General features: G+C 39.7%; 1 protein-coding gene across 2 annotated transcripts in view; it reads right to left on the bottom strand.

Moving 5' to 3' along the window:
• Window positions 1-13,076, bottom strand: part of LOC122175507 (protein only RNase P catalytic subunit) — a 38,547-nt gene that overhangs the window by 25,343 nt on the left and 128 nt on the right. The window contains exons 1-4 of one of the 2 annotated variants that reach the window (XM_042863247.1): window positions 12,984-13,070; window positions 11,282-12,722; window positions 10,109-10,156; window positions 9,367-9,499 (exon numbers count right to left, since the gene is read on the bottom strand). In XM_042863247.1, the coding sequence (XP_042719181.1) occupies window positions 9,367-9,499; window positions 10,109-10,156; window positions 11,282-12,282 (1,182 nt within the window). In that variant the 5' untranslated portion in view covers window positions 12,283-12,722; window positions 12,984-13,070. Of the gene's footprint in view, window positions 1-9,366; window positions 9,500-10,108; window positions 10,157-11,281; window positions 12,723-12,983; window positions 13,071-13,076 lie in introns of those variants that run through there. The other variant, XM_042863239.1, reaches the window with a different exon arrangement.

Here is a 13,076-nt window from a genome sequence, read left to right as displayed (position 1 = left end):
GCTTGGGGCCCCTGCATAGAGGAAGGATGTGGAACTGTTAGAGTGGGTCCAGAGGAGGGCTACAAAGATGATTAGAGGGCTGGAGTGCCTCTCCTACAAAGAAAGGCTGAGGGAGATGAGCTTATTTAGCTTGGAGAAGAGAAGACTCTGGGGAGATCTCATTGTGGCCTTCCAGTACTTGAAGGAAGCTTACAAGCAAGAGGGGGACTGATTTTTTACATAGTCTGATAGCAACAAGACAAAGGGCAATGGGTTTAAACTGAAAAAGGGGAGATTGAAGCTAGATACTAGAAAGAAGATTTTTACTTTGCGGGTGGTGAGGCACTGGAACAGGCTGTCCAGAGAAGTTGTGGACGGCCCATCTCTGGAGGCATTCAAGGCCAGATTGGATGGGACACTAGGCAGCCTGATCTAGTGGTAGGCAACCCTGTCCATGGCAGGGGTTAGAACCATAACCTTTTACGGTCCACTCCAACCACATGACCAATGTGACTCTATGAAAGAGAGTCCAAGTTGTCAGATTTCCCATCCTCTCCAGGCTTAGGGAAGGGAAAAGGGCAAACCCTGGGAATTAGCAGCAGGCTACACCATCCGAATGCAGTACAAAGGGTTATTCAAACACACAAGCACTGACCTACATTAGAAGAGATACAGTATAAAAATTGAAAGATGCTGATCTTCCAAAGATCAAGAATTGTCTGGGCTTTATCCAGCTGTTACTGACAGCTACAGTAATCAAGAGATGATTCACCCATAATTCTCTCAAGACATTCCCCTCACTAACCATCTGGAAAAAGAAATTGAAGATTTTCTTTATGAAATGTAATTAAGCAGAGCACAGCTGCAGCTAAGCTACAACCTATCAAGAGAAGCCAGACACAAAATTCACCAGTACAGTACAGTAATGACATGAGGGCCAATTTAGACAAAAGAAATTGTGCTACTCAAACAAGCTTCTCCTTCCACACTGAGAACCTGATCTGCATGCAGCAGTGTTTGCCAGAAGGGAGATAATGAACACAGGAAGACCAAAAGGAACATTTAGATGAAGATGTCCTGCTGAACACAACAGGGTACACTCCTGCAAAACCCTGCAGGACACCAACAAGTAGCAGAATATCTCTCTTCACATACAAGGACACTCAAACAAACATTAGACACTACACCAATTTCTAACTTGTGTTCATCTCAAGAAGCTGCTGAGGAAAAGTTTATCTTAATGCAAGGGAGCTACAGAAAAGTACAATAAGCTGTACAGCAATTCCATCATACTTGCTGCCAGATGTTTTGCAGCAGTCTGTGTACCTGATGAGCATGCCTCACTGCAGCAGGACTGTGGAGAGCCTACAGAAGGGAGGTTCCAGTCATAGCCTCTTAGATACTATGTTCAAAAGAAAAGGGAACTGGAAAAAGAATACACTCAATTTCATTCACTGCCTGGCTGGGAAAACAGGGAAATGCTAACTACACAGTCAGCAGAAGTGATTCACAGCCATTTCTATTAAGAGAGCTTATGTTTGCAAATGGATATGGCAGTGACTACATCAGTTCTTCACTAAGTCAGCCATAAAAATCCACCGTGGAATTTATCCTTACACAAAGAAGGCATTTGAAATATTTGTTTGATTATCCACTAGCATTTGGGTGGCCAAAATCCATTCATACTTCAGCAACAGCACAAAGTGAATTCAAATTTTTAGGTACTCCACACCATCTGGATGTCCCATGCTCTCTTTCACCATCTTTTTCTTTTTTTCACTGGCACGTACTGATGCTAACACAGAAATAGGCGTTTCTACCTTTTCCCTTCCCTCAGCCATTCATTCCTAACTCTCATCTACCTACGCAAACAAGTTTACTGGAGCAACAAGGAAGACAGGAGCAGATTAAGAACTTACCTCACATGAGCTGAGTCAACGGAACAGCCTGGTTCCCCTGCTCAGGTCAGTCCGTATCGCACAGCAGCAGACAGCACAGATTAGGGGTGAGGCCAAGAGCAGGTGAGGCTACTGTAATCATCAGGTAGCACTGACCAGGCTAACTTACAGCACTATGAAACTACAGAATTTTATGAGATTTTCATTATTTCTCTATCTAAGACACCGGGTGAAAGCTTAAGACCACAGGAAGGTTAGATTTTTTTTTTTTTTTGCCCAAGTCTAAATAGAAAATATCTGAGCAACCAAAAATAAAAATCAGTCTTTCAAATTCACCAAGCCAAAATGCCCACTGATCTAAATGCTAAAACAAAGTAATGTAGCATGCAAAGAAGATACACGAGCAAATCCACAGAGGAATTTTAATAGTAGAAAGGCCTTTCTGTTCATACAAATGCATGGAATTTGAAGGAAAAAAGAAAGAAAAAAAAAAAAAGAAAACCCTACCAAAAGCTATCAAAACAACTGCAGAAACAAGAGTTTGTCACTTCTACACAATAAAACCTGTGCTCACTCATAAGGAATGGTAGAGACACTATAAGATGCGTGTAAGAACAGAACTACAGTTACTGATGCATCATTTTCCAGAAACATTCGTAATTCTAAGCTTTGAACAAAAGAAAAATCAGTCCTTTCTCCACACTGAATGGCAATATACGCAAGTGCAACGAAAGAGCAAATTACATTGAACAGAATGTTATACTGCACTTAAATATTATGCAACTCTATCCTAAGCATCAAGCAGGGCATTTTTCAATACTGTGAGAGCAGTTTTTAGAGAACTGAAAACACTCACTTTCTATCAGTTTCATAAAACACAAAGTGGTGTATGCTGCTTTGTTTTTGGCAGCGTTTCCTGGTATCAGAAGAAAAACACAGGAATAGGCGTTAGTGCGTGAGACACAGAACACAGCTGTCAAGTTGAAATCCAGACAGTTTTTTAAGGAGTTCTGTGTTGCAACTGCTGGAGTACCCTTTAGTCTGCTGTTGTTATGCCTGAAGGCTTTAAATATTTCCCCCTCTAGTTTCAAAGCTTGGAAATCCCCTTCGAACCATTGTAAGCAGGAAGGCTTTTCTCAGTAATGTGTATGGTATCACTATGCACTCTGGATTAAATACGATTTGTTTGTCCTCTATTATTATGCTTGCAAAGTTAAAAAATAATGCAAGAGGTTCAAAGTACTGTGGTTGTAACCTCCAGAGACACTGTCACAAACAAGAAGGATCCCAGCAGCAAAGAGCAGGCAGGCAGACAGCCAGGCTGAGGTGAGCTGCGTGTTGCCAGCTCATGCTCCTGCGTCAGCAGCAGGCAGCGCTGCTGCAGGACTTGCTGCTGCCTGATATGAGTCAATCCCACCGCCATGAGTGCCCATGCAGAGCACTTCCTAAGTACACTGACAATGGAGAGAGAACAAGCAGTTCGTGCTGCTGCCCTCAGTGAAAAAAATAACCCTCAGCTTTGCAATGCTGTCATCTTATATGAATTTGAATGCCGAATAATACTGTAACAGGCATTATACAAAGACAGCGGGACAATATAAAAGCATGACAAGTACGTGAGGCCAGCAAGCATTCATTTAGACAGTCCATAATCTCCATGTGGAAAGATGTCACATGAAGATCAGACAGCCAAATACACCCCTGTGCTGCTGTCTGCTATGCTGGTGCAAATGTTTGTAGCAAATCTAAGCAAGCAACTCATCTAGCTGAAAAAAGGTGAAAAGTCATCCAAGGCAAAACACAACCTTATTTTGCAATCTAGCCACATCCCCTGCTCACTATGGTCCCCATACGCTCACCTTCTTTCTCCCTTGGCACACTTGAAGGGGACACAAGTGAGCAGCTGGGAGGGTGGTGAGGCCAGTTACACTAGTTTGAAAAGCATGTTGCCACCAACTGCACGTTGAGTAATACTTGCAATCTCAATAGAAACAGCAGCAACTCAAGGGGCTGAATGGCACCAAACGTTCTGCCCTTATATTTCTGGAAACAACCCAGAGAATTATAAAACCTATGCACTCAGCATCTGTACACTGTAATAAGATTAAACTGACAATTAAAAACAGTACAAAACATTTGGAATACTACGATCTGTTGGAGTTAGATGTGCATACCTTTTGCAAAGGAGCATTTAAAAAAAATATTTCCGCATATCTATACAAAAGGTAAAAGAAAACCAGAAAACAGTAGTTAGATTTCAAAAACAAAAAAAAAACCTGACAACTTCATAAAAGGCTACTAGAACACTGAGCTAGCTATAGCATCTTAAAAATGCAGAACAGAAAAAACAAAGGGTTGTGCCAAAAAATTAGCATCATCTTCCAAATTTCTGTACTAATTTCCATATACATAAAATGCTTTACAGGTATTTAGAAAAGAGAATGGCTAAGAAGCCAAATCAGTAACGATTACAAAAGAAAATTAAATTTAACATAAAAGGGATGAAATGATGCACGCCATAGGAAAAAAGTATCCTTATATTTTACACATTTCTAGAGAAACTGCATTGACTTGAAGGATCATAATGCATAATGAAAATATCTGCTCGAACTGTTGCTGTTCTAAAACAAAGTAATTAAGTCTTAAGAAATAAAGCACCAGATAGATAACATGAAATTATTATAACCTGTTATGCCATCCTAATTATCATAAATTACAATGCCATCTTCTGCAATATCAGAAAACTCTGGCTTTGACCACAGCTGGAAAGCAGCTCCTCAGGTTTGAACTAGCTTTGGTGATGGATCAAACAATGAAATGGTGAAGGACCACTTGATAATGCCCAAGTTAAAGGGGCAACCTTGTAAACTGTGCGAAACCAACATGTGTTCACATTAATTTTATTTTACAAGTACTATAAAAAAAATTAGCTATATTCAAACGCAGAAAACACTTCAAAACTGCATCATGCCAGACTTCTCAAGAAACTTCTAAGTGGAATGGATGATCAACAAGTACCAGACTGTGTACTCAAGGAGTTCCTGATAAAATAATCTCCTTAAAATTTAGCTACTTAGCTAAGTCAGACTAGTTTAACTCTTTGGTGAAAATTTACTGTTCTAATTTTATATTTATAGATCTATCTGCATCTGTTGAACGAACAGGAAAATAACCTAACAAGCAGGAAAAAAAAAAGCACTTTATTAAGGTATGACATTCTAAAACTTCAGTGGATTCTTCCTGTTTCTTCTTACATGTACTAGATAATGAAAGAAAGATTCAGGTCTGAGAAAAATCACTGCATCAGGAAAGCAACTTTGTATGTTGCTTAGCAAGACCTCCAAATTACATACAGTGGAAATTGTGTATCATTAGCACCTATCTTTTAACCATGCAAAAAAGTTTTCAAAAAGATTTAAGATCAGAAACAGATTTTCCAACATGTATCATGTTAGGAGAATTTTCAAATACAGAGGTGATGAAGGAGTTGTTACAAAAAAAATAACTGTGGTGGACAACAAAACATTGGACTCTTTTACATTGAACTGGAAGATGGAAATGTAACTTTTTTTGCATGATGACCTATTTTTGCTGAACAATCAGTTAAAGACAGTGACCTGAACAAAATCTCAATCCATTCCTTGTCAAATGAATCAAGAAAAGGAAGAGTGGGCCACCCCAGAAAATCTGACCCAACTTCAAGAACATTCTCTAACAATGACGTAACCAAGAGAAAGAAATACATGATAAATATGTTTTCATCAAGATCTATTCCTTGCTACTAAGGAAGCAGCTTAGTCTTTTACTCTTCTACCAGAATAATCTCTGTGCTTCTGTTTACTTCCATTATAAATCAGGAGCATCCGCAGTAAGATGAGATGCAAGAAAAATAAGAAGCCTTAAAAAAACTCCGGCTGCCTTTGTTTCTCAACACCCCCATTTTTCCACTCAGTCTTTCCTCTTCTCCCCCCTTTTTCAAGTTCTCTCTGCTCTAGTCCTAAAAGACAATATCAAAGGAAGAGTCTAACATCCACCCTGAATTAAATGGAGGTAGGAAGACAGAAAGTAAGCACGACAAGCCTGCAGCTTGGGCTGCAGTGTTCTCAGACTTTGTTCAGGAAGTCCAGTACTGGATTTATCTGAACATTCACCATAACTTTACCCATCTTTATTCTATGCTTACTGGCCCTTACAAGATTCAGTACTGGATCAAGCACTGAAGCTAGCTTTCTTACTAACCCCCAAATTAGCCTTTGTCCTACCAAAACACCACAACCAAAAGAAACCTGCAACTAAACCAGAGTCCCACTCAATCCAGCTCTGCTCTGTCCCTGCGGATCTTATAAGACCTAGCAGCAAACCTGCCTTATAATGCAACATAGGATACTGCTGCACCTCACTCTGACTGAGTCCAGCAGTCCGTACTTAGCAAAGAAGGAAAAAAAACATATTCAGCCCTATCTGCAGATGGATTCACAGGCCTAGCTGAATTAACCACTCTTCTTTCTCCCTGAAAGGATCAGGCAAATTAGTCATGGCATCCAAGTGCAAGATAACCATAATCATCCGGGCATTTCAGAGCAGGTATGAGTAGCCAACCTCAAAAGCAGCCAACTTCATTAGGCTCACATGGGCCCACTTTTCTAGCTTCTCCAGGTCTCTCTGGGCTGCACCCTCTTCCCTCAGCATGTTGACCACACCACACAGTTTGCTGTTGCTGACAAACTTCTGGAGGGTGCACTCAGTCCCTCTGGGCTCAAAGGGCTTTGAGGCAAATCTTAGAGTTGGGAAACGCACACATCAAAGGAGAACCAATGCATTATACAAAAGCCATCAACTTAAATGTTAAGACAGAGAGATCTATTTTCAAAGCTTCACAAAATCAGCTGCAAGAATTACAGGTATATGAATGGGTCACTTTCTCTTCTCCCTCCAGACTACTACATTCTAAAAGAACATGTAAAACCCCTTTATGCACCTAGACCAGACCTAGCGTGGGGACTATACATGCCCCAAATCCATCTCTTCCTGTCTTCCTCACAGCATACGCACATCTGCCAAGCACTTCTTTCCCCATGCACATCAGCCCTTATCAGGAGTATGAAGTAGCTACAAATAGGATGATATTACTGAACTATTTGAGAAACACCTGAGCATGAAAGTCATCCAGCAGGAGATGATACTGTCTCTCAGTATACTGATTACACTATCTCCATCTCGATAGTATAGCTCCCAATTAAATGCAGCCAGAGTAAACAGCTGGAAGTATCGTATAGACCTTAATACAAAAGAGACAGCCTTGTTAAAATTGTTTTCTTCCTACACCACTTTGTAAGGCTGCAACTTGCTTGCAATCAGATCACCACCTAACATCCTAACAGCTTTTGGTAGATGTATATAAAGATTTGAATTTGTATTATCTATGTAATAGATATTTTCTCATTACAGATAATGTTTAATAGTTCAGGCAGGCCATCTTAAAAATATCTGTAAGTACTGTTCACTGCCATTCTTATGCATCACACTAAATTGTTTCATTTTCTTTGCTAGAAGTGTCTAATCACATAGTCTTTGGTTGTTTTTTTTTTCTTTACATACAGCATAACAGAGTACTTTCAGAGAGAGGATCCTCAATAAACTAAACCTTTGCTTCTCATTAAATACTCTGATTGCATTTATGCCTGAGAGGAGTAAAAGCAACAATACTGTTGCAAGAGTAAAACAAAGGAGTACACAGTGAAGAAAAAAGAAAATTCCAAATGCACTCCATAAAGCAATTTAAAGTGTTGTTGGAATAAAACTTCTCAGAGCTCAAAACTACTTAAACTGTTTCCCTGTTTAATCAGCAATGCACTGAAGAATATTAGTTTAAAAAAAAATAAGGAATAGAAAGCTGAAATGTTTTCTATTAGTGGCTGCTACAAAAAAAAGCATGACTGACTGGAAAATGGAAAACACCCTCTCACATATACTTGCCTACATTGTACAGCCTTTTCACCTAGTTTCCCCTCTGGAAAACCCTGGCTGCAGGAGAAGTCACACAGTCTGGTATACCCAAAATGGGCAAGATATTTTCATTACCACGTCTGCTTTCACAGTGCAAAGGCAACTAAAAAGTCCCAAAGTTATTTCTGGAAACCTCCAACACATCAAAACACCGCTTTGCCTCTGCCACACATCCATGCTAAGCATTGGGAGAAAGCAGAATCAGCTGCACTGCCACCAGTAAACACACCCATTTTATCCCCATTCAATCTGCCTGCTGGTACAGAACTGGACTGAGGTCAACTCTCAACAGCTATAAAGGTGGCCCTGGCGTGGTAAATGACAGAAATTCAGCTGTCACACAAGTCAGCAAAATCTGTGGGCATTAAAACTTGCAGTCATAGAATGACCTGAGTTGAAAGGGGCCACAATCATTATCTAGTTTCAACCCCCCTGCTACGTCCAGGGATGGGGCTTTTACAACCTCCTTCTTTGTTTCATTAGATTGCACTCATATGATCAATCAGGTCCTCACAGTGGTAACATGAATTGCCTTCCTAAATCTTCCTCACTCCAACCAGTACTGTTAACAGGCTAGCTCTGAACACTTTCCACATTTGAAATTTTCAAGACAGCAATCACCATATATAACACAAAGCTGCAACACAAAACTGCTTAAGGAATCAAAGTTTTGTCACAGCTTTCTTTAATAAACCCACCTCAAACATAATTTTCATCTTTTCACAAAGGCTTTTAAAGAACTGGTAAAGTTAATTCTACAGCATGCAATAAAACACATCCTTTCATTTATCTTATATTACGGAACATCAGTAATCACCAAATACTTGCTAGTGAATTACTGCTACATTTTTAAAGATAATTTCACTCTTCTCTAAAATTCACAGCAGATCAGCCAGAAGTCCTGAACTGAGATGAATATCTGCACATAAATTAGAGGTCTGAACTGGCTTTAGGTACTACGAGCACCCTGACAGTTTCAAGTTCTTTTAACTGTTACGCATGTATAAGGAAGAAAGCAGAAAGCCTTAAGCACTAAACCTGCTGAGTCTTTCCATATTTTCAAAATCCATATGGACCAGAATTGCCACCTAAAGCCAAATCACATCACTGCTTATAAGGTAATGCAAGACCACCCCACAATGTGGTGTGGGCTCCATCTAGTGGAGTTCAGCTTCACTCAGTACCACTAAGGCTGAACCTCTGCATAAGAAGAGTAATGAACAGAACTGCAACGTACAATAGAGTATGGAAATCATGCCCCCTCAGAAAACATCCTTTGAGAAAGCTTGATACTCTTGATGTATGCTGTAATTATAAAGATGAAAGTATATATTTAAAAATAAAAAACGTCAGAAAGAGTCTAAAGGCTTGTTCATGTTTAAAGCAAAGGGAAAAAAAAACAAAACACCTGTGCTGTTTTCAGAGTACATCAACACCAATTGTATATTACTCTCAGGCTGAGACCTGAGCACACAAGACCTACCTGTGGACTTGTCTTTCTGAAAGTGTCGGTCCCATGTATCACATCTCTAATTATTCTCTCTCTCAAATTATTGTATTCCTCTTCGGTGAGCTCACTATCTTCCAGCTGATGGTTGCAAACTGGGCACTGTCCACTGCGAATAGTGAAAAAAGAAGATAAAAATAAATAAGAATTATCTTAAATTTTACAATCTTAACGGGCATCTGACTATAAGAACATTTTTAACACAAATCCAACACAATAAAAGAAAATTGGTTGCAGTCTTTCTGGCATGCATCCAAAACTCTGAAGTCACTGTAGCCATTTCTAGATTTTTGTATGATCTTCCAGAACTATGCCACAAGAAAGAATAAGAACCTTTTTAAAGACCCAGCCTTTTTAAGGTTGTTTCATGTTCCACAGCCAGTCTCTGCCTTAACCCACATTCTGAAGGAAATCAAACTGTAACTGTCATTGCTCTCAACCATCATTTTTTTTTCCTAGTTGTTTCCCTCGCTACTTCTCCAAACAAAAGCTGTACACCAACACAATGCACAAATCCATTTTGTACAATCCATACAATCAAAAATGTATGAATCATGCATCATTACCTTGAACCTCTGGAAACTAGAGTATGGGAATTTATATGTATGCAACAAATGTTCATATTGTCAAGGATTAAAAAGTTGTTTTACAGTTATGAAAGAAAAGTTCATCTTATACAAAGACAGCAGCTCATTTTTAAGTAAAACATTGCATTTACCTGTCTTTAATATTGGTCAGGTGTCCTTTCCAGTTCTCTCCTGGTATACTAAAACATACACAGGAAAAGATAAATTACAGCATTAGATTCTCATTTAGCTATACCAGCATTACAGATAACAAAAAAACAAAAAACAAAAAACTATATTTAGTCAATATTTAGAAATAGGCCCACCATCTACCCTGAAGAAAAAAAAAAAACAAAAAACAAAAAACAACCCCACACAAAAATTCATACATAATTCAACAACTTGAAGTACCAAACAACAAATCAGTGTTTAACATGCTGAGAACTGACAACAAGTCCTTCCGTTTACTTTGTCCCCAGATATAAAGATACACAAATAACAAGACTGCGCTGACAAATTCCAAGGTGCTGCCATACACATTCATAAAGCACTCAGAAATCAGATGGAAAAGCAGGAAATCAAGAATTCTATGCAAGTGTAATCCAAAGATTTACAAACACACTCCTAAGAGTAATGTTGGTCATAGCAAAATACTGCACTGAGACTTTCTGATGCCACATCATTATCATCACCTTTGCTATTAACACTGGTGTCACCACACTGGCACAAACGTTCCTTTTTGCCCACAAGATCCAGAACAGAATAGGCTATATGCACAACAGCATGAAATTGCAGATACCTCCCTCTTTGCCACTGCCTTTATTATCTTTGGTTGTACAATTATGTGGAACGGCTATCCCAAAGTCTACAGCACGTCTTGCCTCCTTTCTCATTCTGTATGATGATACACAGAGGTTCTTCAGGTATTTGTTTTTTAACAAAGACAATAGGCAGCATAAAATATTACGATTGTTAGACACTGAGATCACTACTGGATCTGGCTTTACTAACTTGTAAAGTCAGAGATGGACTGCTCTTCAGAAAAATCATTATTGAAAATAACACTTTTTCAGTTACACTCACTTCTGTGATTACTGTAACTTCTGTTTCCTCTGTTAATAAAAGTCCCAATCTGCATTATTTCTGTGATGCTAATGGAGCTCAAAGTTCACAGATCCTACTTTTGTTTGGGAACTCCACATAAACTGCCTATTTATTTTTAAGCCAACAGCTCAAACACTATTTCAAGTATCTTATTAGATTTAATATATGACAATCAAAATTGACCCTCAAGAACTGGAGCTTGCTACTGAAACATTATTTACCTTTCAAACCACAGCTTTATACTCCGCATAAGTGTTTTGTGAGGATATACTTGGTTCTCTCTCAAATATAAGAGGATACCAAACAGCTCTTTTCGTAATGCAGAATTTTTCATACCCCTGCTGTGGTCAAAAAGGGCCTGCAGGACATCCAAGGTTGGCACTAAATCCTTAGCCAACATTTCATGATAAAGTTCACAAGCAAGGGTCATTTCTTGGTGACGGCCAGCTGCTTTGATGCAGGATTCATAGTTTGATCGTGAAGGAACTGTAACCCTTTTAACTTCTTCCAAAAGAGTAAGTGCCATTCTCCACTGATCTGAATTACTCAGTCCTCTGATAAGAAGGTTGTAAGCCCCACTCTCTAAAGTCTTAAATCTGATTTTCAATATGTCGTACACATCACAAATTTCTGAAGTTTTCCCTTGTTGGACACACAGTGCCAGATATTTGACCAATAAATTATACCCAATGTCACCATTACTCTTTGCCACATGAGTCAGTAAGGACTTAGCCACGTCAATGGGGCTGTTGTATCTGATCATACTGTTAAACATCACTTCTTCAAATACTTCTGGGGACTGAAAACTTTCCCTCAGTCTACACCACTCCTCAGCACACAAAGGCCTTTCAGGAGGCTGTACAGTGGCAAACTTATGCCTTGATACAGTGTGATTCGTTAACTGCTTCTTCAAAGCTCCCCCAGAGGAAGAAAAGCGGAGTTTCCCTTCATGTATTTCTTGAGTATCCTCATCCCATCCTTTTTCTTCTTCATAATCAATTTCAGACCTTTTCTTAGCTGGACAGGCATCAGTCCCTTGGGGATCCGCTGGCAAAGCAGTGCTGGAAGATGTCATAAAGTTGAAATAGCTAACCTTGTCCCTTTTTGGGATGCCAAAAGAGGCAGCAAACAGTTGACGGCATCTTGAAGCAGGCCAGAATACACGGCTCTTCCACAGCAAAACCTGTAAACCATACTGACAGGATTGAGAAAAAAGTGCCATCACCAAAATGAATCACTTCGCTTTTAGCTCACTGTATCAAGTAAAGTTCTGAAGTGGAAAATGCAGTTTGCATAGGAAAGTTTATTATTGAAGCCTAAGAGCTGTCAAGCTGAATATGCTTCACTTTCAGAATGCTTGTTCTGAGAGTTCTTTATAGCTCTGACATACGCAAAATAGTGAAATCTTAGAAAAAACAAAAAAAAAACAAAAAAAACCAAACACCCAGCAACCTCTCTGAGCTATAAGGACATTCACCCAGATGAGACTGTTTTTCTTTCTAGAGATGTTCTGCAGGTTTGCAGCTTACTATTCCTCTTGGTCAGATGTTGTGAAGATAAGCACTGTGTGTGCTGTGCACAGTTAGGGACCACTGTTGCTGCCAGGTAGAAGGCGCAAGTTTTTTCTTTCTTGCTTTCATCCAAATCGAGTCAGAAGTCTTCCTAAAAGTAAAAATCACCAAAACATCACACTTTGGGCATATGAGGACCACATTTAAATTTCCATGCTAACAAAGTTCGATACGATTTCAGATCAGGAACACAAATTCCAACTCCTCAGCCAGCCCAGGCACAGCACGCCCACAGGAACGCCCCCAGGCCTCCAACCAGGGACCGACACCTTTCTAGGGATCCGAGCCACAACCCCCAGAGAACCCCAGCACTACAACTCCCACAGTGCACCGCGTCCCAGCAGCGCGCTACCTGCTGGGAAGCACAGTCTTTCCCACTCTGCCACATTTATTCTGTCGGAGCGTCGCGAAGCACGGACCCGGCACAGCTTAAGCTCTTGCGCTG

Source organism: Lagopus leucura, unplaced genomic scaffold (genome assembly GCF_019238085.1).
Source record: "Lagopus leucura isolate 7727_CA_CO unplaced genomic scaffold, USGS_WTPT01 Super-Scaffold_1, whole genome shotgun sequence".
In the NCBI taxonomy this organism is placed as follows: domain Eukaryota; kingdom Metazoa; phylum Chordata; class Aves; order Galliformes; family Phasianidae; genus Lagopus; species Lagopus leucura.
The sequence above is the reverse complement of the archived record's forward strand: the minus strand, read 5'-3'. Positions and strand labels throughout refer to the sequence as shown.